Source organism: Dama dama, chromosome 32, assembly GCF_033118175.1.
Source record: "Dama dama isolate Ldn47 chromosome 32, ASM3311817v1, whole genome shotgun sequence".
NCBI lineage: Eukaryota > Metazoa > Chordata > Mammalia > Artiodactyla > Cervidae > Dama > Dama dama.
This window is the reverse complement of record NC_083712.1, coordinates 20,008,691-20,034,011: the sequence shown is the minus strand read 5'-3', so window position 1 is coordinate 20,034,011 and position 25,321 is coordinate 20,008,691. Positions and strand designations below refer to the sequence as shown.

The 25,321-nt window shown below is 37.9% G+C and overlaps 1 protein-coding gene across 1 annotated transcript in view; it reads right to left on the bottom strand.

Annotated features, from left to right (window-relative positions):
• Positions 1–25,321, bottom strand: part of TENM3 (teneurin transmembrane protein 3) — a 701,853-nt gene that overhangs the window by 170,075 nt on the left and 506,457 nt on the right. Inside the window, exon 4 of the mRNA XM_061134549.1 lies at positions 12,742–12,979. Within this exon, the coding sequence (XP_060990532.1) occupies positions 12,742–12,979 (238 nt within the window). The remainder of the gene's footprint in view (positions 1–12,741; positions 12,980–25,321) is intronic.

Genomic DNA, 25,321 nt, shown 5'->3' with positions numbered 1-25,321 from the left:
ATCTCACTCTTTATTCTTTACTTGCGATAACACCTTCCTTTATTGTTCTTCCCCTTCAATTTCGCCTATTTGTTAAGAAACTGGTTCCTGCATCCTTTCTAATTTCATTGCTACTTTAAATGTCTACCACATTTACTGACTCTTACTTATCTCTAAATGAGACACCGGTGTCCATTCGGCCTTGGTTCTTTGTTTCCCAGAGTATCTGTATTTCTATGTGCTTATCAGATATTCCCCAACAAACCACCTTATTCCATCAGGACCTCTTTTTTAGAGAGTTCTTTCCTTTTTATATTGAACTTAATACTTGGATTTGGGAGTCATGTAGAAGGCTACCTGATAATCCATCTTGGGTATTTACAACTTCCCAAAAGGTTTCACTACTTTTTGTTCATGCAGATAATGCTATTTCTCCACTCTTAAGCTTTCTGGCTAGAATAGTCTTTATATATTCTCCTTTTTTTCTCTAAATATTTTGCTTCCATGTATTACCTGAATTAAAAGAAAGAGTTATCTCTACTCATTCTCTTTCTATTAGGAAATACTTCTGGAAAAGTCAATTCTAAACATTTTTAAAGCACTGGATACACACACACACACACACAAATGTAACCTCCTTACACATCTGTCACTGTGAGGCAAAAGAAACAAAATGAGTATTTTCCTGTAGAACGTTAGTTCTCCCTGACTTTTCCCCTCTGAAGCAGCTTGGGACAAAGTAGTGACAATTGGGGTGACTTTCCCAGCACTGACCATGGCGTGTGCACTCATACACATTCTGACGAAAGGTTGCAGCACTAGGAGCTTCTGAACCATGAAAACTACATAATGAAAAAAAAAATTCTCTCACTGAGGTTCAGAGGGAGCAGAATTCTAGTACATTTGAAAAAAGAAATCCTACACTGAATCCTCATTATTACAGTTGAAGTTTTTTCTTTCATCCTCTAGATATTATTTTAGAACATGATTTCAAGGGTGAGAGTAAGAGAATCAGTGAAGAGTTACTTAACTGGTAGGAGGAAAGTAAAAAGTATTTGGAGAACTAGTGTTTAATTAACTTCTTCAGCAACCACTGTGCTGAAGCAGCACTTGCCAAAAGGTAAAACTAAGAATAAAAAATTATCAAATGGGATATTAAAACTGAATATCTTTTTGGTTGTCTCAAGGATCGATGAAACGGTGAAACAGTTGAGAAAAAACAAAATTTACCTACAGTCACTGATAAACCTCAATATTTTTCACATTGCATTTTGATACTTTTAATTTTTGCTAATTTTGGGGACTTCCTGGTGGTCCAGTGGCTAAGACTTTGTGCTTCCGAGGCAGAGGGCCCGGGCTTGATGCCTGGTCAGGGAACCAGATCCCACATGCTGCAAATGAGAGTTTGCATGCCACAACCAAAGTACCCAGTGCCGCCAAATGAATTTAAAAAATTGATTTCTGCTAATTTCTAAATAGAATGAGTCTAGAAAAGGTGATGCGTGTGGGTGTGTGGGCAAATTTTCTAAGAACTGGATAGGGCTTGTTCAGAATAGATTATTTTGCTTCTGATGTAAAGGTATTACCACTATAAACAATTGAAAATATTTTATATTAAGTAATATATTGTGCAAAGAAGGAAATATTTTAGACTCCCACTAATTAAAATGCCTGTTCTTTTATTACCTTTGAATTAATTGTGGTATGCATTTTAAAAATATTTTAAATAAGAAAATTAAACATCCGCCACGTGAGAAATCAGCATTAGAATGTAAATCACATATTTTGACATGAAAACAAAAGAACAAATATGTAATGATTCTAGCTGTGACACAGTGAGTTAGTGAGACTGATAAACTATTTCATGCTGATAGCATGTTGTGGTCTCAAATCTATTACACTTTTGAATTGATGTGCTATTATCTTTGGACAACTTTCACACTAGGAGGTGATCCCAACAAGAAAAATGTCTTAAATGAAAAGCTTATAAACAAGATACATTTCATTGCTATTACCTGAATTAATATGAGCTATTAGTGGTTTACAAAAAGAGGACTGAGACAAAAAATTGTTTTATAATATTTTACAAAAAAATTGCAATATGAATGTATTGATAACTGTACATTCTGGCAACTGCCCTTGTATCATCTGTAACCATACTGAATACACAAACATGTACTTGGCAAATACAGCATTATGTGTTAATTGATCTTTGAAAACTGGGAGGCAGAATTCTGGATAGTATTAAGGTGATTTGCGGGAAATGTATTTTAGGGAACTTTTTACTGTCTTACATTTACTTTTCAGTTTTAAATAAGTGAGAGACATACAATGCAAATTTTAAGTATAATCACATTTGTAAAAAATAAATAAGGCTACAATAGGAAGAAAAATATTTTTACTATGACTTGTTTAACTTAAACATGTCTATAATCAAGTGACAAATCATGCTGCAGAGTTTGCTTGGGAGCATTAAGAACTGAACAACTGGATTAAATATGTACAATTTTTAAAACTATTATCAAAATGGCTAAAATAGCTTACTAGTCTTTGTTACATTTTAGCTGTTTTTAATTGTGTAGCCATAATATCAAAGACCCAAATCTACATTAGATATTTTCCTACATGTTTTAAGATATCAATTACACTACTGTTGGGAGTTATTACATACTAAATATATTAAAATTAAAATAGAAATGAAAAAGGAGATCTTAAAATTCCTATGTGCTATTTGAACAAGATTTAATCTATTTAATTATTAATTCATTTAATTATTGATGACTTAAAATTGTTCAGCAAAGCTCTTTCTATAAATTTGAGAAGGAAGTGTGATCTAGGAAAATAAGAATTTCAGGTGTTGATGTAAGCTGATGAAGAATAAAAGCATCCCAGGGTTTTAAGGGATGTGGAAGGTATCCTTGTCAATCAGATGTGTGATGGTGAGCAAGAAGTATTTAATAAAACAGAACAGAAAGCAATCAGTCCAAAGAGTGGTGAGTGTTCTAAGTAAAGCTTATTGAGGACTTATTGAAAGTGTGTAGAGAAAACATTATGTAATTTAAACTTCATAAAATCCCCACTCTGTGTGTATTATAAAATCTACTTTTTTTTTTAGGGCTGCATTATGCAGCATGTGGGATCTTAGTTCCCCAAACAGGGATTGAACCCGAGCCCCTGCGTTGGGAGTGTGGAGTTTTAACCACTGGACTGCCAGAGAATTCCTAGGTTAGTAGTATTTTAAGTGGCTCAGAATATGAGGTGAGATACTAAGAACTCATAAAGAAGGTCACAGCAGAATCAGAGGGGTTACCAAATAGAATGTATTAAACTTATTTGGCTAACTGTATATTCAAGATTTTAATCTTATGGGCTAAAAAGAAAGCATTCTGAGAATGGGGTGATAGGACACAGACTCAGGCTTGAAATGAGAGGAGAAAGAAATAAAATAGGCAAAAGTAAGTCAAGGCAAAATGAAGAAACACAGGAAAGGAAAAGCAATTGTCTTTGACAGGGTATTGCTCATTGGTGGTGAAACCAGAGGATGAAATTTTAGAGAGAAAAAATAGTTTTAAAATTGGACAATGTATTCTAGAAAAAGATAAAATCAGCATGACGTGATGATGCTAAGTAGAGATGACACACACAGGTACATACTCTCGCAATCAAGGAAAGAGGACTGAAATATATTTTCACAGACAATCTCAGTGAAGAGTAAAAGAATTTTTTAAAACTTCCAAAACCAGTTGCTGAGGAAGAAGAGAGGCACCTTACAATGAATAGGTCAAATACAGAAAAAAGGTAATGACAAAATCACAGTCATTAGCTGTGACCAGAGTAACAGCACAGTTGACCTTTTACTTTGATCATGCTCAGAGAAGCGACTAGAAACATGTTAGAAGTAATTAACAATTCATATCCCTAGGTACCGTGGAAATTAAGGTTATCATATATGAATATTTTATACAGATTGCTGGTTATCCAAAACCAGACATTATCAAGAGTACACAATATTTGCAAATGGAGGGAATTATGCTTTCAAAAAGTCATTTAAGGGCTTTAGCAAATGATTAATGCGTACTTTCTTGGTATCTTAATTGCTATTAAAAAAAACTGGTTCACCTCAGTTAAACAAAATAACACTCCTACTCTATTGTACAGTAACTTCATCATACTCAAAAGATACCTAAAGCTTTAAAAGCTTTAAAACACAACTGGGGTCTCACTTCTGACTGATGTGAAGACAATGCAACTATCAAGGTTTTTATGGATTCATTCCAAACATTTATTACTTTAGTTAATTAAATGTTTCAGGGATATGAATAGTTGCCTTTCATTATAATTTGAAGATTTCTTTTTTCTTCTCAAGAACAAAGTGAACAGACTTGGGGTTCCTATCTGCATAAATTTACCTTCTTTTTGCTGAATGACAGGAATAGTGAAAAAACCCAAGAGATTTTATTCTGGTAAAACTATGGTTTAAGCTTAGACTACCTCACACATAAAGATAAATTAGATGTAAATATTCCAGTTAAAACATATGTTTCTCGTTTCTGGAGAGAAGAGAGCTACTTAATGATAAACGATATTTGCTCAACTCTTAACCAATAAGGTTATCTTATCCTATGCAATGGTTGTTATTATCTGGTCAAATTAAAAAGCATTTATGAAGCACCTATCATGTTCTAGGGACTTTGCTTACATTATTTCATTTAATACAAGATTTTTGAGGTGATATTATTATTGCATTGGAAACTGACCTCGGATTTAAATAATTTATAGATTATTATGTAGTTAGTTTAAATAATGGATCTAGGATTAAAAATAAGGTCTGACTGCAAAGCTCGTGTTTGTCTCATGATGCTAAACTGCGTTTATATATCTACTAGATCTTTAAATATATATCAATAAGCCCTCCTGAGAGTCAAAATTTTAAAGCTATAATTATTCCACAGCCTACTTTCTCATTTTAATTATTGGCATGATGCCTGCTAAACAACCTAGTTGAGGCTATGGCATTACAACTGGTTAGTAGTAATCTCACATTTAAAAATTATGCTTTCACTTTCACTTATCTTAGAAGTCATCTATGAATCTTTATCTCACACTTTAGAATAAGATCTCCTTCAACATAACAGAATAGTTTCAGAAACCAAATTATAATGCTACTGGAGAGACACGGATGTCCATACTTTGACTAAATTCAGGATCAAAGTTTCTCTTTAATATTTTTAGTTAATAGGATTTACCTTTAACATCTGACATTTAAGAAATTAAATTTGAACTTTTTGGACAATAAAGCCATTCAGTACACTGATTTAATATATGTCCCCTCTTGTTCTCTGGATATTGCAAGAAGAAAAGAAAGACGACTATTTTACATATCATTCTAGGAATTACAGATTTTAGAGGCCAACAGAAGTTTTTTCTGGGAAGGGTTAAATATTTGCTACAAATTGGCAATAAAAACTAGAGAATCTCAAAGTAGGAATCACACATGTATTCAACTAATGGCCGCCTTCTTACTGCCTCTTTTACTTCCTGTGTTACTATTTACCTTATGTATAAAATAACTTGAACTTAAAAAGGAACTTTACTCTTGGGAATAAAACTTAGTCAGGGTACCATATGCCTCTTTGCCAAGAGCAGCCTCAGTTTATGCCTGTCGTTCTTGTGTCTCCTGTCACTCTTATACTGTCCTGACTGGATGATAAATTATATGGTTATGATAGAACACAGGCACTTAACTAAGAGTATAGCAGCTTCTGGAGTTATCCTCCTCTCATTGAGACACATTTTTAAGCTACAAATGGATGAAATGTCCCAGGTCCTCAGCCTGCCATTTGTCTGTGGAAAAACTTTAGCCAAAGAATAAGTTTAATCGGAGAACTGAGAACATGCAGAAACAAAGGAAAACAGCCAAAGGAGACCAAATAATAATAGTTTAGTCAATAAACAGAGTCAAGGACCTTTAGTTCCTCCTCAAGGGCTATAGATTATATGCTGAGCCATATCCTGTGAGCTGTCTTATAGATGCTGAAACCCTAACCAGATGGAGAAGGTAATGACATGATGGCCAGGCAGTAACCATGACATAAGCTGCCACAATTCTGAGAACTGGCTTCAAGGAAATGGAAACAAACCACCCATGGAACTGAAGATTGCTGCTGCTGCCGCTGCTAAGTCGCTTCAGCCGTGTCCGACTCTGTGCGACCCCATAGACAGCAGCCCACCAGGCTCCCCCGCCCCTGGGATTCTCCAGGCAAGAACACTGGAGTGGGTTGCCATTTCCTTCTCCAATGCATGAAGGTGAAAAGTGAAAGTGAAGTTGCTCAGTCGTGTCCGATTCTTCGTGACCCCATGGACTGCAGCCTACCAGGCTCCTCCGTCCATGGGATTCTCCAGGCAAGAACACTGGAATGGGTTGCCATTTCCTTCTCCAGGGAACTGAAGACTAGCTGTACCTAAAATAATCAAGATGACACTGACCAGCCCACTGATGACCAATCTCAAGATGGTGGTCAGAGATGACTGCGCTATTCTGCATGCAGCCCCCTCCCTCAGCCTATAAAAGCTCTTGCCCATTGATTGACAGGAGGAGGGGGACTTTGGACAGGAGATTGCCCTCACCTCGGTGGCTGGCATCCAAAATAAAGCAAACCTTCCTTTCCATGAACCTGGCCTCTTCAATGGCTTTTGAGCTGTGAGCAGCCAGACCCCACTTCTGGTACATCGAGACAAGTCTTAAATACAAACACCTCCTAGGAAATCTTCTAGTATCACACCTCTGTCCGCCTCTGTCTTTCTACGACTCTTACAACTGGACACACACATCCCTCTATGGGCCTTTTAGCAAATAACAAAAGTTATTAAAGATAAAGTACTTCAAGAGATCTTGGAATCCCTTTGATTTTGACTACTCACTAATATGCAACTTTAGATGAGTTTGCAGGGTGTTTGTAAAAACAAACAAAACAATAATAATAATAAAAAAAAAAAAACAAGAGATGGTGAGACTCTCAAAGAATTTCTTAGCGGAGGCCCACCTCTGATTTTGAAGTTTATGTTCTGAAACCTGAGCTTTTTCATTGTTACCTCTTGTTACCATATTTTGTGGTTTTCTCTTTTCCCACAGGTGTTCTTGGGTTTCCTCAAAATATCTTTAACAGTTAGACTCCAATAAAAAATAGGATTAGAAAGTAAACAAAAAATTGCAATTAAAAAAAGGATATGGCGTCAATTAGTAAAATTAAGTCAATGGATTACCTTCCCAGCCATATTTCACTTAAAGCTGTGTCTTTAATGAAGCAGAATCTTACTACCTACTATCTTGTTAAAGGTAGCTGGTTATCAGCTTGTAGGTGGAGGTACAATTTTTCAACTGGGAAGGCTTTCCCCTGGCACTGAACAGACAGTATGTGTGCTGTTGCCTAGATTTCTAATAGCCAAGGCTAACTCAGACCTGGTTGTCTTCCCTTTTCCTTAGAACCACTTACAGTGAAGATAAAAAAGGAAAATATCTTACTTTAGTACACCATACTTCTGTTTACATTTTTTTTTTTTTAAAGATATACCCATTGATTTCCCATTTAAGCAGCCCAAGACATCTCGATATTTAAATTAAAAATGCAGTAATAAAAAGGTAATTGAATATGCGTTTTCATACATTAATAATTAGCAAAACATTACTGAGCTACAAGGTAAAAAGCTATGGGAACATAACTAATGAGCTATCCATGCCAAAGTAGATTTCATAATAAAAGAAGACTTTAATAAATCTTTTATTAAATAGCTACACATGAACCACTTGGTTACCATCTAATAGGTAACTACTAAGCTACTTAATTCACATATATAAATGAGGAACTTGCAGGCAATTAACTTTACAACTGCTAAAGGTCAGGCTTCTCAGTGAGTGTCTCTGTACTGCACCTTTAAGTACCCCTGCTATCCAGAGTCAAGTGCAAGCTTTTCTTCAGCTGCTCTATATTCTGGTAGCAGCTATTATTATGTACTGAAGCAGCTGAAGTATAAAATAAATAAAGGATGAGCTACAGGCTATCAGATGCCCTAAAAATGAATTATACAAAAGACAAGAAATACTGAGCTCCAAGGAAAAGAGTCGTCAGGAAAAATCTAAGCAAGTATTGGTGTTCTATCCACGCCCCGACTGTTATTTCTAGGTGATGATAACGTAAGAAGAATAGACGCATAAATGGCAAATAATTGTTTGCATCTTGATATGACTCTAGATCTGAAAACTCACTGGAGATGGGAGACCAGAGCTATTCCGTTTATTGGGTAGAAATGTACAGGACACAATACTATTGATTGTCTTCAGCAGCAGCAAATGTTAAATTCATTAGCAAGAGGAAAGAAACACTTTTACGGAAGCAAGAAACTGCTGGTGGAAAAAATGCTTTTTAATAAATCAAAATGAAAGCTATATTGAAACAGACAGGACATGTCTTGTATGTCTTCTGTATCAAGCTTAGATGTGAATTACTGAGATTTTAATGGATTATTACATGCCACTTGTTGCCAACTATTATCAGTATGTGATGAAAGGAGAAAAAGGGAAGAGACAAAGAGAAAAAAATAGAGGTTCTTAATCTACACAGAACTGAATTTCAATCTTTATAGCTAATATCTTTTAAATGACAGTTTCAGGAAAGTGACAATCAGTAAGATAAGTCTATGCATAAGTGGCAATAATTGCCACAGATGAAACTCTACACTAGATTAAAAAAATAGTTAAAGGCAGACACAAGTCTGGATGAAGTTGTTAATATAGTTGAAACTGAGAATCATACTCAATAGGGAACCTTAACTAAAAAAGGAAAAATCAATGATAAATAAGCCTGGTTCTTCACCTCAAGAGTTCCAAGCAAGTGAGACTATTAAAGAAACCACAGTGGCCCTGTGTCAGTATGGTGTGAAATTTCCTCACCACCGCTTAGGTGGATTCACTGAGTGCCTCCAAGTTGAAATGCCATTTTTTTTGATCAGTAATATTATAAGGTGTGAACACTGGAAAAGGAGAAGAAGCGAACAAAACCCTACTACAGATTAAAATATTTTAGCATGATGTACACTGTCTAGATTCATTATACTTTCTATATATGTGTCTGAGAATACCAACTAGTAGATTTTCTTCCTTTGTCAATTCATAAACTATAAAATGTAATTCCATTGATGGTTCATGAGCAGTGCTGCTTTGAAATGGAATTTCAAATGGCATAGGCTTTGAAATTGCTCTGAGAGTGATTTCTTATATGGCCTGAATTTGGAGAAATCAGTTACAATTTCACATATAGCAACCAAGGGTTCTCTTCTAAAGAGCCACTTTTCTCCCTCACCAACAACAAATATTCATTAGTACAATATGAGGAATAACAAGAACACACCGTATATTTCCCTCCAATGACCCCAAATATCTGTACTTCAAATTAAGCCTTCAGGACTTCCCTGGAGGTCAGGGATTAAGAACATGCCTGCCAATGCAAGGGACATGGGTTCAGTCCCTCATCCAGGAAGATCTCACATGTTGCAGAGCAACTAAGCCCGTGGACCACACTACTCAGCTGGTTCTCTGGAGCCCAGGAGCTGCAGTGACTGAGGCTCATGTTCCAGAGACTGTGCTCTGCAACAAGAGAAGCCACGGCAATTGAGACGCTCACACACCACAACCAGAAAAAGCCCAAGCACAGCAACGAAGTACAGAGTAGCCAAAAATAAACAAACTAATTAACTGGAAAAAAATAAAAAAGGTATGGCTTCAAGGAATACCATCTTTCCTATCACCAGTTTTTGAGGCTTTTGTGCTAACTACCACATCCCCCCAATTAAACACATTTCTGATGACCTAACTTGTCACATTTCATAAATATTTGTCAAGACACTTATTGTCAACTACAATGCAATTATCCATATTCAATTTGATGTCTCAGCTAGAAAATTACTTTTTTCCTAATAAATTATTTTTTTCCAAATGACAACAGTGAATCAGTGTTGATTAGTTGTTTAGTATGTGCTAATTAATGACACTGGGTAAATTTAAATGACACTGTGCTAATAACCTCAGGAAGAAAAAAATATGTGCACATGACTTTTTGTCTTTAAGTGAAGAAATCTGCCGCTTGCCTACTTCTTCTGTACTCTCTTCCTAATTGCTCCAGGAAGAGTGCTCAATAATACAAAATAAATGATAAAACCCAGCTACTCTTGGCTGACACTACAGACAAAAAGGGCTCTTTTTGAACCTGTTCTTAGTTCAAGAGTAAAAGGAAAAAGCAGAAAGATTTGTATTGTTGACAACTAACTGTGAGCACCTCCTGCTTGCTCATCCTCAGGGTAGAACTGCTTTAGGTCACACAATTAATGGCAAAAAACAGCAGTTTATTCACTGTGAGACCCACTTTTTCATTCAGGAGCTAATGCAAATGCTGACTTTTAGGGTTTCCCTGGTAGTCCAGTGCTTAAGAATCCACATGCCAATGCAGGGGACACAGGGTCATCCCTGATCCGGGAAGATCCCACATGCCTCAGAGCAGCTGAGCCTAAGAGACACAGCTCTAGATGTGCCTGGGAGCCACAGCTATTTACCCACATGCACCAACTATTGAAGCCCACACACCCTAGAACCAGTGTTCTGCAATGAGAGATGCTGCTGTGATGAGAAGCCCATGTACCACAACCAGAGGAAGCCCTGGGACAACAACCAGTTTCCAGTGCGACCAAAAATAAATAAGTAAATCATTATTTGTGTGTGTGTGTGTGTGTGTGTTTTTTAAGCTGACATTAGCTAGGGGCTCCACAGGGCAGGACACTTGGGGGAACATTCTCCCAGGAGGTTCAGCATCCTCTGGTTTCTGGCTCTATGTGGAGATGAGTTTTTTCTCTGATGCTACTAGAAGCTTAGGGCTGGGAAAAAATAAACACTAACAGGAGTTTTAGGGGAACTGCGCTGCAAAGCTGCCAGTAGGAGACCCGTGAGGTAAGACACCACCGCCTTTGCTTGTGTGATACACAGTTCTAAGGAGATGCTGACTGTTGAGGTCCTGACCAAAGGAAGAAGATAAGATTTTTTGTACTTGGAGATATTTGAAAAATGAAATGGATTAGCTCGAAATAGCTCTGGCTGGTCTATATTCTTGTGTGAGCAGGTTGCTAACTGCGGGCCAAGCTGTGCTAGAACTCGTGCTTGTTAAGAACCTCATGGAAACATCAGCATGTGCTGGAGAAAAAGCACCAAGCTGGTGAAGTTCTGGAAGGGAAGACCGAGAGGGGCCCATGGGCCGTGATATATAGATGGGGCAAAACATTTTGTGGAATTACACATTCCCAACTGCACGATGACTACCGGAGGAAGGGAGTTTCAGGAACAGAACTTCAGTTCATCATAAGGAAGCTTTTCCTAATAGCATGGTCTAGGCACGAACGGGAATAATGCTGGAAGGAACTTGAAATCTCCCTCACATTGTAAGAAACTAAAATATCCTTAGCAAATGGTCATCTGACTCATGCTGAAGCATCATCTGTGGGAGTCCACTATGATTTTAGGACGCAGTGGACATAATGGGGCCTATGAGAATCAGGGGCATCTAGAACCCAGTAGATGCACAATATAATCACTGCATCCTGGGACTGAGAATAATCACCCTTGTATCTCTATCCCTTCTTCCCCACATGCCTGAGGATCTGAGAATCTGTAGATAAGAAAAATAATGTTAGCAAGGAGAAGTTTCACTGAAGCCCTTTTTACTTATCTCTCATAGACTACAAAGTAGGAAAAGGATGGCAAAGTGCACTGCCCCAACAACCAAAAGAGCACCAATAATGTGGCCCTGTTTCTAGAGAAGACAAACAGTGTGGAGAAAAGGAAACCCTCTCACACTGTTTTTAAATTGGTACAGCCACTCTGCAGAACAGTACGGAGGCTCCTTAACAAACTAAATATAGACCTACCATATGATCCAGCAATCCCACTAAGGGCATATACCCTGAGAAGACCATAACCCAATAATGCTGCACGCTGGTGATCACCACAGCGCTATTTATAATAGCGACCTAAATGTCCATTGACAAATGAATGGATAAAGAAGATGTCACAGAAAGGAATATTACTCAGCCCTAAAAAGGAATGAAATTGGGTGTTTGTAGTGATGTAGATGGACCTAGAGTCTGTCATACAGAGTGAAGTCTGAAAGAGAAAAGCAAATATTGTATATTAACTCATATATGCGGAATCTGGAAAAATGGTACAGATGATCCTAACAGCAGGGTAGGAATAGAGACGCAGACACAGAGAACGGACATGTGGACATAACGGGGGGAGAGAAGGAGGGAGGGATGAATTCGGAGGTTAGGCTGACATGTATACACTAGTGTGTAAACCAGACAGCAAGTGGGAACCTGCTCTATGGCACGGGGAGCTCAGCCTGGGGCTCTGTGGTGACCTAGCGGGGTGGGACGGGGGTGGGCAGGAAGGCTCAAGAGGGAGGGGATGTACACAAATACACACATACATACACCTGATGGACTTCACTGTACAGTGGAAATTAACACAATACTGTAAGCAACTGTACCCCAATTAAAAAAAAAAAAGTAAATCTCTCTTACTGAGGAAAGGGTTGGACCAGCTATCTTCCCATTTCAGATTCTAAAAAAACACGGTTTGTTGACTGCTGTCAAACATGCATTCTCCAAGCAGGTACACTGCGTGGTCTGAACAAATCCTCCGCAAGTCTCCCCTTCAGGACTCACCTGCTTTCCAGTGGTACATTACTGCCAAGGACCCAGCTGTCCTGCAGCTGGACGGACTCGGGTGTGGTTTGCAGCTCGGCGGGCAAAGCAGCCGGCGGGGCCGGACTCTGGTTCCTTCTATTGGTCAGGGAATTCCTATTGAGAGAAGTGATGGATGGATGATGCTGTGCGGAGTGCTGCTTATGGGAAGGTGGCAAAGGCTGGAGGGTGGACTGGCCTTGGTTGTTTGCAGGTTGCTCTGAAAAAAAGAAAAGGAAACTCATTATATATATGTGTATGTGTACATACACATTTATACACACTACCAATTTCTTAGGGACCCACCATAGATCCATTAGCATTAAAAAAGGCATAGAAATCCATTACCTAATATATTTGCATATTATTCTATTAGGCGGGTGTTCAGTGACATTCTCTAAGAGCAAGTTTACCCTTGATACGCAAAGTTCTAATTAATCTACAACAGATGGTAAAATTGCTTTTGGTTTCAATTTGTTTCAGATTTTTTTTTTTTCATCTGGTTTTATTAACACCTACAGAAAACAGCATCTGACAGCTCCCCTAATGCGCCTTTACATTTCAGCTTTTTTTTTTTAAACAAACCAACCCTGAAATTAAATGGGTAATTTCAGTAGAACACAAAGGTTTGGAAATGCATATAATCCCTATAATTATTTAATGGAGTTTTTTTAAGCTTTATTTAACTGCGATAAATTATTACAAGCTCATTGCTAAACAGTAGTCGACTACTCTAGTTTAGTGCATTTCAAATAAGGCAGATCTGCACTGTGATCTACTAATAGACGCTAAGTATTCTTTAGCAGAAGGTCACTCTGTGAAGCAGATGTTGTTTCATGGATATTTAACAGACTGAATCACAGCTGATTACAACGTCAGAAGACTCATATACTTAATGACCGTTACATCCATTAGAACACACACAGAACAGATTTTCCAATTTCACAGTACGCAGTAGAAGTACATTTTGGAGTAAGTCATAGGTGACCACAATGATTCATGTCACTATGTCAGTGGTACGAATATTTTGTTACCAACCAGAATCCTAACGGATCCAGCAACTTCAAAATATAAATACAACAGTAGGCTGTCGCTGGGCAAAAAACTCCCTCAAGCTAATAAGCCATAAGTTAAAATGCACAAATGAATGCAACATCTGAGACCCACATCTCAATCTCATTACCTAGCTTTGGACATGCCAGAATTCACAAACACTACATTTTAGCCAACAGACAGATGACTCCTTAATTTAATGCTAAACTTATTATGGTTCTGCGCACATAAGATGTCAATTTTTGACTAAATGCAGTTCAAAGTGCAATATAATTTTGAAGTGATGTATTAAATCATGCTATTAATATAAATGCACGTATTAAAAGAGAATAGGAAACGTAGGGACTATCTTTCATCTACAATGTGAACTCCAGCAGAGACTGCTAAGCCAAATAACATAGTCAAACATTATAATTCTGGTTGCATGGAATGAATACATGACATGTTAAAAGTGTGAATATATATTATCAAATCTCTTTACAGGGTACGACAATTAAAATAACTCCTCCCATAGTACATAATATCAGTAATTACTGCATGTTTCCAGTGGTCCCTAATAATACATATCATACCATTTAACAACTAATAATTTCTTACTCTTGAAGGACAGAAATCACACCTAAATCCGTGAAACAGAGCCGCTTCCTTGCAGTCTTCTTAAAGATTCCAATACTAGAAACTACAGAAATCTTACTTGGCCCATTGGTCTGCTGCTCATGAAAAATTATGGGTGTTCAAATATCAGTTAAAGTGAATCAACCTTTGAAGGAATGGCAGGGTTACAATACAAACATGGTTTTAATGGGGTAAGAAAAAGAAACGGACGGTTTACAATTCCTGGAAGATTTACCATTCAGGTAGGTGGTGCTAGTGGTAAAGAACCTGCCTGCCAATGCAGGAGACGTAAGAGAGATGTGGGTTTGATCCCTGTGTCAGGAAGATCCCCTGGAGCAGGCACAACAACCCACTCCAGTATTCTTGCCTGGAGAATCCCATGGACAGAGGAGCCTGGTGGGCTACAGTCCATGGACTCGCAGAGAGTCGGACACGGCTGAAGGGACTTAGCATGCTCGTAAGCACATCATTTAACTAATTAGCTTTGCTGTTCCTAGCATCAATGCGTATGATCAGAATGGCTACAGAGGTCTTCAAGGAACATTTCAAGAAAATGCTTATAGGATGATATAATAAGCTACAGTATGGGAGCCTAAACTAGGTTGGCCTCATAATGAAATACTTTTCAAAAGAAAAGTATTAAGATTGTGCCTAAAAAGAAGTAGAGGAACAGGGCAAATGACTCCGTGTTTTTAAGTACAGCTTTGTGAAAGAATGGAATTATATTATAGATGGGTTACACAGGATAAATGATACATCAGATATTATACTATGCTGAGAAAGAGGTCAGGATAACAATTTGACTTCCTAACTCTGTCAGGCATCATGATAGTGAGTCTCCGTCTCCTCATCTGTAATGTGGGAAATAATACTGCCCCACAGAGGTATTAGTACAATCTAAGGATTCAGTGAAATATACGCATTCATCCACTTATTCACACACTTAGTCATTCATCCATAGACATTTATCAAGCTTTTGTGTTTCAAGGATCTGCTAAACCAGTAATAGGTAAAAGCACCGTGTTAATGGTAAATTATTATTAATATTGTTATTGAAAAATGAAAAGATTTAAGATCGATTATCATCATATATTTCAATATGTTGAATTTAATATTCTTATTCTTTTTAAATTTTAAAATAATTTTAAATTTTTCATAAAAGTATTGTTGGGTTACAATATTATCTTAGTTTCTAGAGGCTTAATATACTTAAAAATACACTTAATATACTTAAATAAAAATATAAACAGTAGGTGTTCACTAGGCTCCTATGTCCATGGAATTCTCAAGGCAAGGATACCAGAGTGGGTTGCCATTTCCTTCCCCAGAGGATCTTCCCAACATAGGGATTGAACCCACGTTTCCTGCACCGAACCACCACAGAAACCTCATTATCAATGAAACAAACCCAGATAATGAAAGCTAGGTTCAATTCAAAATGTGATGGAACAGGCTAAGTACAGAGTCTGAGCGAGACGGAATGGATGGCCAGACATTTAAATTCTGCAGCAGATCACAAACAGAAGCAAAATCTGAGGATGCGATTGGAGGTCAATGCTAGTTCTAAAGACTCCAGCTTACAGGACGTGAGAAGTAGCTGGAGCACATATTTATCTGTACCAACTTCTTTTAGATCGATTATGTTTATAAAGCATAATGGGATAAAATAAAATTTAACATTGTCAGAGAAGACAACAGAATAAAAGAAAACTGAAAGTGGGAAAGATAAAGCCAAATATGAGATGAGTGGATGAATTCCTGCTCCATGGTTTTACACATTTTTTTTTTTTTTTTTTTTTAGTTTTTAAAAGGATCTTTCTCTTATTTTATTTAAAAAGTATTTATTTGTTTGGCAGTGCCAGGTCTTCACAGTAGCATGCAGGACCTTCTGCTGGGTGTGGGGGCTTTTCTCTCGCTGTGGCATGTGGGCTCAGCTGCCTCACTGCATGTGGGGTCTTACTGCCCTGACCAAGGCCTGAACTCTTGTCCCTGTGCTGGAAGGCAGATTCTTAACCGCTGGACCATCACGGAAGTCCCTACACATTTTTAAAGCAGGGTATACATCTGGCTCTAAATTACCTTGTTGCAAGCACAAAGAGGGAAACATGATCAATTACATGATTTGGGGTGTTTTTAGGCTCAAAAAACTTGCTTAAGAAAAGTATTGAGGATAGAAGAGAACATTCTCATTTAACCTCATAGGAAGACATACGAATATCCAGGGCAAAGTTCTATGACCGAGGTTCGAAGTGGGCACTAGGGTTTAGACTTACAGCAATAAGAATCTAATATAAGTGGGCAGGTCTACACGAGAACAGCCAAAACATCTACTATAGACTTTGCTTTAAGCGAATCCACTGATACAGGCTTTACATAGACTTGAGAAAAAGTTTTAGATGGGACCTCACAGAGTCACCAAGTTCAATGTTCCTGAAACATAGCTCTGAACACGTCATTTTATTCCTGGAAAACCCAAATGGCTTCCTAGTGCCTATAAAACTTATAATGAACTCTAAAGGTCAATGTGATCCTTGTCCAAGATAGTCCCCCAGATATTTCTGCAAATGTTTCTTCCATGAATTCTCTTAATGTATCCTTGTCCTCATCAGGCTTGCTGTACCCAGTACATCCCCCACACCTTTTCATTTCTGTAGAGTGGCTTCTATCTGAAAGACATTTTCCTCCACCTTTCTGTATCCAAACCCTGTGTATTTCAAGCTCTAACGATGATGACACGACACTACTTCTGCTTTCTTCAAACAGAAATCAGTTATTTCTTCTCTGAGTCTTAGGTTTTTATCTCTCTTTCCCATGGCCCTTCTCCTTTTCCTCTCTGTATCACAACTAATTTTAGAGGTCTCATGTTCCCCGTTAGACTCTCTGTGGAGAGAACCCCTAAGGACCACACAAGCATAAATACTTAACGGATACTTGTTGAATGAATGATTATTTGTGAAGAAGTCAATGCAGGGTGAGTTACAGTAGAAGCGGCGCCTTCTCACATTGCCATCCACTTTTATTACTGACGTATAGTTGATGTCAGGGCTATGTGAGTCTCGGGTGTACGCACAATAATTCAGTTATACATCTTGTATTGCTTTTAACTGTCAGGCAATTTGCAAACATGTCTTGTTTTTCCAACTAAATTCTTAGATCCTGAACGGCAGGACTCACAAAGTCCTTTGGATTTATCAGTACCTTTACTAAGCCTTATTCAAAGACTCCTAAAAACATGTTGAATGGTTGGTGATATTTACGCATTAACAGGACCTTGGCAGGCGGCGGTGGGGGGGAGGGGTTGTCATCTCATCCAAGCAGAGTAGCATGCACCTCGCTCCAAAAATTGGATTTCTGGAATATTTCTTTTGAACCATGGCAGATGTCCCAATATTTAAAATTTACCTTTTAAGAGGTGCAAATAATGGAACGATTACATAAAATACATAAGAATATATAAATATATGATATGAGCAATACATAAAAAATATATATTATAGCTTGCCAAATATAGTTATGTTTTCCTTATATTTTAAAGTTTATGATTAGAAATGCTCCAAATTAGATATTTTAGAAAAGATGTAGGTTAATTTTTCCAAACAGTCTTCCCTACTTTTTTTTAAAAAATAAAATTTTTGGCACTGTGTTTCTAGAAATTATATACTATACCCAACTAGTGTTGTTTCTTTCAGCCCATCTTTCTTTGTCCAAGTTCCTACAGGTCATATATCTTTCATGATAGCCTAACAGTTTCTGATTTTTATTTGATAAACTGAACACAGATGATAGCCAATATCTGTTCAAATTCACATTACATTAATAAATATTAGATAGACTTAGACTTCGCTCATTTTGCTCAGCTCCTTGCCAGGTCTTTGACAGAGCATTGAAGGCTGTCCCATTAAACCTATCAGCCTGGGGTAAGATAAACAGAAAGGTGAAAGATCGGTAAGGCAATAAGGCGTGCTGACTATAAGACCACAAAAAGCTATCTGATAGTAGACTAGACTTCAGTTTAATCAACCTATAAAACCCAGTTCCAAGCAAATGTTAAGGTATAGTCCCTGAGCTCCAGAGGAGGAAGAAAGGAAACTTGCCCACTTTCCTCAACAGCAACTCTGCTGTGTGAACCAGTGAGGTGGAAGGGCCATGACACATGGGAGAGACACATGACAATTTATTTTTCATGGGATATTTTCTTGAATAAGTTATATTTCTCTCTTAGCTTCATTTATTTTATAGTGCCTATTTGAAGGAACCTAAAAGATACAGTGCCTGACATATACAGGAAGAGCTAAAAGGCAACTTATTAATGGAAGAAATAACCAGCTTCAGGGCAGAACATCTTGAGGGAAAACAAAGGAACTCAACAGCCTTGCCGGCAGCTAATACTATTATCACAAGAAGGAAGAACATGCTATCCAATATCTCTGAAGAGGAAATGCTTTTCCTTTCACAGCCAACAAAGCAAGACTCAGAAATGTCACAGGAGGAATCAAAAATAAACTACTGCCTCGGCAGTTCCCAGAGAAGAGGGAATCTGATCTCTCACTCGTGAAGTTTGGCGGCATCTCTTTTTCCCATCTACTATGACCAGACCATCGTGTCAAGAATTAAAAAAAAAAAAAAAAGCAACACTTTTTTTTTTAGCCTATTTGGGAATATTTGCTATTTGATTTTTTTTTTTTTTTTAATTAAAAGCCACTGCAGACAAGTTCCAGACAGTAAAGTGCAGTTCAGTCTAGCTCGCTCTGGTTCATAGCCTTGGGCTGTGGTCTTCACAGACCTGAGTGGAAATGGACTTTCAAAAAGGCAAGTGGGGAGAGAAAAGACTAGCTCCTGGGAGACAGAAATACCTCTCTGTGGGTGTCTGTCCACAGGTGTGCCCCTGCCCAGGTGGGAAAGGCTGAAAGGTGGGGGTGACGGGAGAGGTGAGGAGGAAGAGCTTGCTGTGACTGGCTGCCCGTAGGGCTGGCCCCACTGCCTTCCTCCCCTATTCTGCCCTGGTCTTCCTCCCCAGCAACTCGGAGTGGCGGGCTTGCTGCAAAGACCTCCAGGGAAGACACCCTCTATCGTGGAAGAGATGTAGAAGCTAGGGGTTGACAGCCATGCTGCTTTCAAATAACTTTGCAGGCTGAGTGGAGGCTGTTAGCAAAGGACAAGTGGGGTGGTGAGGATGAAGGGATGAAGACAGGGAGGTGGAGGGGGGAGGAAGCAGAGGGATGAGAGGGAGGGGTTGAGGCTGGGGAAGGGGAGAGAAACATGGAACGGTACTGGAGAAGCAGCCTCCTTCCTGTGGCTTGAGAACTCCTGGACACCAAAGACAGCAACTTGAATATATGAATAAACTCTGCTTCTACCCCCCTCCTATCCCCCAGAGTTTACAAAAAGATACACCGACCGTGCTGACCTGGACACACATTCAGGAGGGCCTATGTCCATTTACTGGGGATTAGCAATGGTGAGGTTAAAGACTTTGTTTCTTTACCACAAAATTCATTCTTTCTCACTTGACTTACAGGCTGTAACTACTTGCTCCCAGCTGTCTCAAACAAAACTGAAGTTTTCTGCAAAACTGATCTCTTTCTTTTTTTTATTTATTTTTTCATTTATTTTTTATTAGTTGGAGGCTAATTACTTTACAGTATTGTAGTGGTTTTTGCCATACATGAACATGAATCAGCCATGGATTTACATGTGTTCCCCATCCTGATCCCCCCTCCCACCTCCCTCCCCAATCCCATCCCTCTGGGTGACCTCTTTCTTAAAACAGATCACCAAAGCACATAAAATACTTTGATATTATATATGTATATATATAAAATCCTACTAATTTTTTATTATAGTTGATTTACAATAATTACTTCAGGTATACAGAACAATGATTCAGGGTTTTTTTTTTCACATAGTATTACAAGTTATTATAAGATATTGAGTATAATTCCTTGTGCTATACAATAAAACTTAGTTGCTTATCTATTTTGTGTGTAGCAGCTTATATCTGTTAATTCAATAGTCTTTAATTTGTCTCTTCCTTCCTCCCTCTCCCCTTTGGTAAGCATAAGTGTGTTTTCTATGTCTGTGAGTCTGTTTCTATTTTATATTCAGATTCATTCATTGGAAGAGACCCTGATGCTGGGAAAAACTGAAGGCAATAGGAGAAGCAGATGGTAGAGGATGAGAAGGTTAGACAGCGTCACTGACTTAATGGACATGAATTTGAGCAAACTCTGGGAGACAGTGGAGGACAGAGGAGTCTGGCGTGCTACAGTCCATGGGGTCACAAAGAGTTGGACATGACTGAGGGGCTGAACAGCAGCAACAATATAGATTCACTTGTATGAATTATTTTTAGACTTTCCACATAGAAATGGTATCACATAGCATTGGTCTTTCTTTGTGACACAGTTTACTAAGCATAAAATTCTCTAGATCCATCCATGTTGCTGCAAATGGCAATATTTCATTCTTTTTTAAGGCTGAGTAATATTCCATTGTCAATATATATCACATATTCTTCAACCAACCAACTGTCAATGATCACTTAGGTTGTTTCCAGGTCTCGGCTACTGTAAATAGGGCTGCTAGTGACCAGAGTTTGGAGTGGACGATCTAAGTGTACAAGGATTGAATCACAGTTAGCTTTTGTGTTTGAAAATTCTAGTGTAATTCTTGGACTTAGCTTAATCTTTTGTTCCATCGTCAACTAACTCAGTGGCCTTATGGAAGTTGCTTTCCCTTGATTTTCTAATGGTAAGCTTAGGAAACAATACCTCCCTCATCTGACTACATTTCAGGACCTATATGCAAAGGTATATTACAAAGTATTTTATGACCCTGAAAATAATAAATCATATTTAAAAATATCTCCATTGCTTAGAAAATATCATATATATTACAGACATTTAATTGACATTACTTCCCTATGAAGATAAAAATTAAGTAGCAAGAATTTTCCTTATAAATAGGAAAAATTTGAGTCAATAATATATGTGTTCTTAGCCATACCACAATTCAACAGAGCCCAAATTAAACAAAAATATTTATACAATCAAAGTGCTTTCTTCTCCTCTCCTTCCCACCCTGCAGATAAAACCCTACTTTTAATGAATTTATAGTCTAAAATTACTTAACATAAGAGAAAACAATCTACCTTGGGTCAAACTCTACAAACAAAAAGCAAGAATTTTTCTCCCCCAAATTTCAGATAATGCAGCCATTAGACAGTGACATGCATGTTTAGAATGTTTACAGATTTAAAAGGAATTAAGAACATATGAATAAGACACCATGAAAAAAGAAAAGGTGTTATTTAAAAAAAAGTTATATAAAAAAAGGTACAATGTGTATCAGACACTTAAGTTAGAAACTCACTGGGCAGTTTAAACAATTTTTTAGGTAACTGTAGAGAGTACCAGTGAGTTGGAAAAGAGATCTGGGAAAATCACCCAGATGACATCAGAAAGACAAAGACTGTCTAAGTAAAAAAGAGTAATTGACAGACAAAAAGCAGAATGGAAGAAAGGTCAATATACATTCAGTGAGAGTTCCAGAAAGCAGGAATAGAGTTTTATTTGGAGCTACATAAACAGCTTTCTATACAGTTCATAATACCATACTCATCAATCAGTTCAGTTGCTCAGTCATATCCGACTCTTTGTGACCCCATGGACTATAGCACGCCAGGCTTCCCTGTCCACCACCAACTCTCAGAGCTTGCTCAAATTCATGTCCATCAAGTCAGTGATGCCATCCAACCATCTCATCCTCTGTCATCCCCTTCTCCTCCTGCTTTCAATCTTTCCAAGCATCAGGGTCTTTTTCAATGAGTCAGTTCTTCGCAACAGGTAGCCAAAGTATTAGAGCTTCAGCTTCAGCATCAGTTCCTCCAATGAATATTTAGGACTGATTTCCTTTAGGATTCACTGGTTGGATCTCCTTGTAGTCCAAGGGACTCTCAAGAGTCTTCTCCAACACCACAGTTCAAAAGCATCAGTGCTTCGGCATCCGGCTTTCTTTATTGTCCAACATCCATACAGGACTACTGGAAAAACCATAGCTTTGACCAGACGTAACTTGGTTGGCAAAGAAATGTCTCTGCTTTTTAATATGCTGTCTAGGTTTCTCATAGCTTTTGTTCCAAGGAGCAAGCATCATAGCTGTCAAATTATACAGAATTTAAACTTTTTCATCTCCTGTTAATTTCATATGAATTACCTCCGCTATGCTCTTTTTGGTTATTGGAAAGCAACCTTTGGGGGTGCTGTTTCATTTTAAAGGTAAGTTCTCTTGAATGGCAAGAACTTTTCTCTGAAGATATTCTGGCTTCTATACTGCTCAAAAGTGTGTACTGAATCTAAAATGTCAAGCATTCTATGTCAGTGCTTGGAAACAATACCTTCCACTTGTTAAAGTAGTTCCTCTTTCAATATACTTAACACTAGGGCTTCCCTCATAGCTCAGTCAACAAAGAATCTGCCTGCAATGCAGGAGACCTGGGTTTGACCCCTGGGTCGGGAAGATCCCCTGGAGAAGGAAATGGCAACCCACTCCAGTATTCTTGTCCATGGGAGAATCCCATGGACAGAGGAGTCTGACAGGCTACAGTCCATGGGGTTACAAGAGTTGGACACAACTTAGCGACTAAACCACCAATAATGCCTCCAACACATTATCCTCTACAGAATTCTTTGTTTTCCGTAATCATTGTTTACAGAAAAGTACGTAAAACCTACACATGAGTAGAAAAATGGATCTAAGTATCTTGTAACTGTCTCAGTATACGTTTCAGGATATTCTTCTGCCCATTTAAAAATAATTTACCTGAGAGCAAGTGAAAAAGGAAGAACCTGTCCCAATTGTGACAAGGAAGAGCTGCTGACATACAATCAATAAACACTTTTCTCTCCCCTCTGATTTCCTAATGGGCATTTGATTTTAGTGCAGTTAAATTTTATTGACCTTAAATGGAGTATATGATACGATATAAATAAAGCACATATTTGTAATATGGATAAGAAGAGGCTGGAAGGCAACTAAAATTTATAACTATGTGATAAGTGGCTTATAAAGAATAAAAAAAGCAAATTGAATATTCCAAATAACACAGAACTTGTTATGCTTTTCAGACAACATATTCTCTATCACAAAGAAAATGTCTAGTATAGAAGAAAAAGTACCCCTGAAGAGGAAACAGGAAATATACATTGAGTACTTACTTTAACTAACTAAACATAACTGCATATAAACCAACTAACTTTTGAGCCTCAAGCTTTTCTCCTTTGTCAAAGAATGATCGTGGTTGTGGGTGGGTATAGTGGGATTATACAATAAATTCTAAAGTGTTTTAGCTTTAAAATTCTCTTTATTTCATGTACTTTACAATATTTTCTTGAAATACATTGGTGTATGTTACATTACAGTCATGTCTGACTGTTTGCAGCCCTATGGACTGTGTAGCTCTCCAGCTCCTCCGTCCATGGCATTTTCCAGGCAAGAGTACTAGAGAGGGTTGCCATTTCTTTCACCAGGGAATCCTCCAGACCCAGGGATCAAACTGTCATCTCGTGTGTCTCTTGCATTGCAGGTGGATTCTTTACCTCTGAGCCATCAACTTCCTTTATTAAAAACTTAAGGTACTTTAAAAATCTTAACCTAGTATCTCAAGCTATACCTATAAATGTTTATGGGACATATAGTTAAAAAAACTACTTCAAATATAAATATTATGAAAATGCTACTAAATTAATTCATATCACAACTACTCTACCACATTATCTTATGCTATAAATATTAAAAACAGTATTTATTTTCTAAATAAACCACTCTATGTTGCCTAATATTTTAACTAGTGACATCTTAAGATATGTGCAGTAAAAATCGTGTGTGTTCAGTCGCTCAGTCATGACCCCATGGACTGTAGCCCACCAGACTCCTCTGTCCATGGGATTTTCCAGGCAAGAATACTGGTGTGGGAATTCCCTTCTCCAGGGAATCTTCCCAACCTAGGGGTCAAACTCAGGTCTCCCATATTGCAGGCAGATTCTTTACCAGCTGAAGCACAGAGGCAGAGCCCTCTTCCAAAAGCTGCCTTATGATGAGAAAGTGAAAGCTGATTCAGTTGTGTCCGACTCTTTGCAACCCCATGGACTGTAACCTGCCAGGCTCCTCTGTCCATGGGATTTCCCAGATGAAGGAGTGGGTTGCCATTTCCTTCTCCATGGGATCTTCTCAACTCAGGGATCAACTTCCCATCTCCTGTGGCTCCACTGAGCCACCTGAGAAGCCCCCTAGTAAACAAATATGATGTCATGTAATATGCTAAGGAAAAAGATCAATGGCAGAGTTAACATCTGGGGAGAACCAGATGAGCAGGGTGGGTGTATACTTTCTATGTATTCTCTTATCACTTATTTTTTTCTACCATTCTTCAAATATTTTAAAAGATGGAAATTAGAAAAAGGTTCAGATAAAATAGGTTGGATATCTTTTCCCTAAAACTGATTAACTAGCTGTAATTTTTTGAATGTGCTAGTAACTGTCATCCTAACTTTTAAAAAACAGGTCTGTTTTATTTAAGTTTGAAAGTTCTTTTCTGGCTTTTATGTAGTTGTTTTCACAAGCAACTTTACCTACTGAAATCTGAAGTAAATTTAAATTTGATACAAAGTCATTTTATATGAACATATTATTTGATATCATATTTGTTATCTGCATTTTGAGTCTGCATTGTCTGCCAATGTTTAACATTAAAATAGAATCAAATTTTTAGTTTCCTTCCAATCACATCATGGCCTCTAAACAGAGATGGTGTTATCAGAAACATTAAATATTATGTAGATGCAACACAGACTTCATCGAACCCATGGTCCCCTTCCCATTCTTGGCATTTGCAACG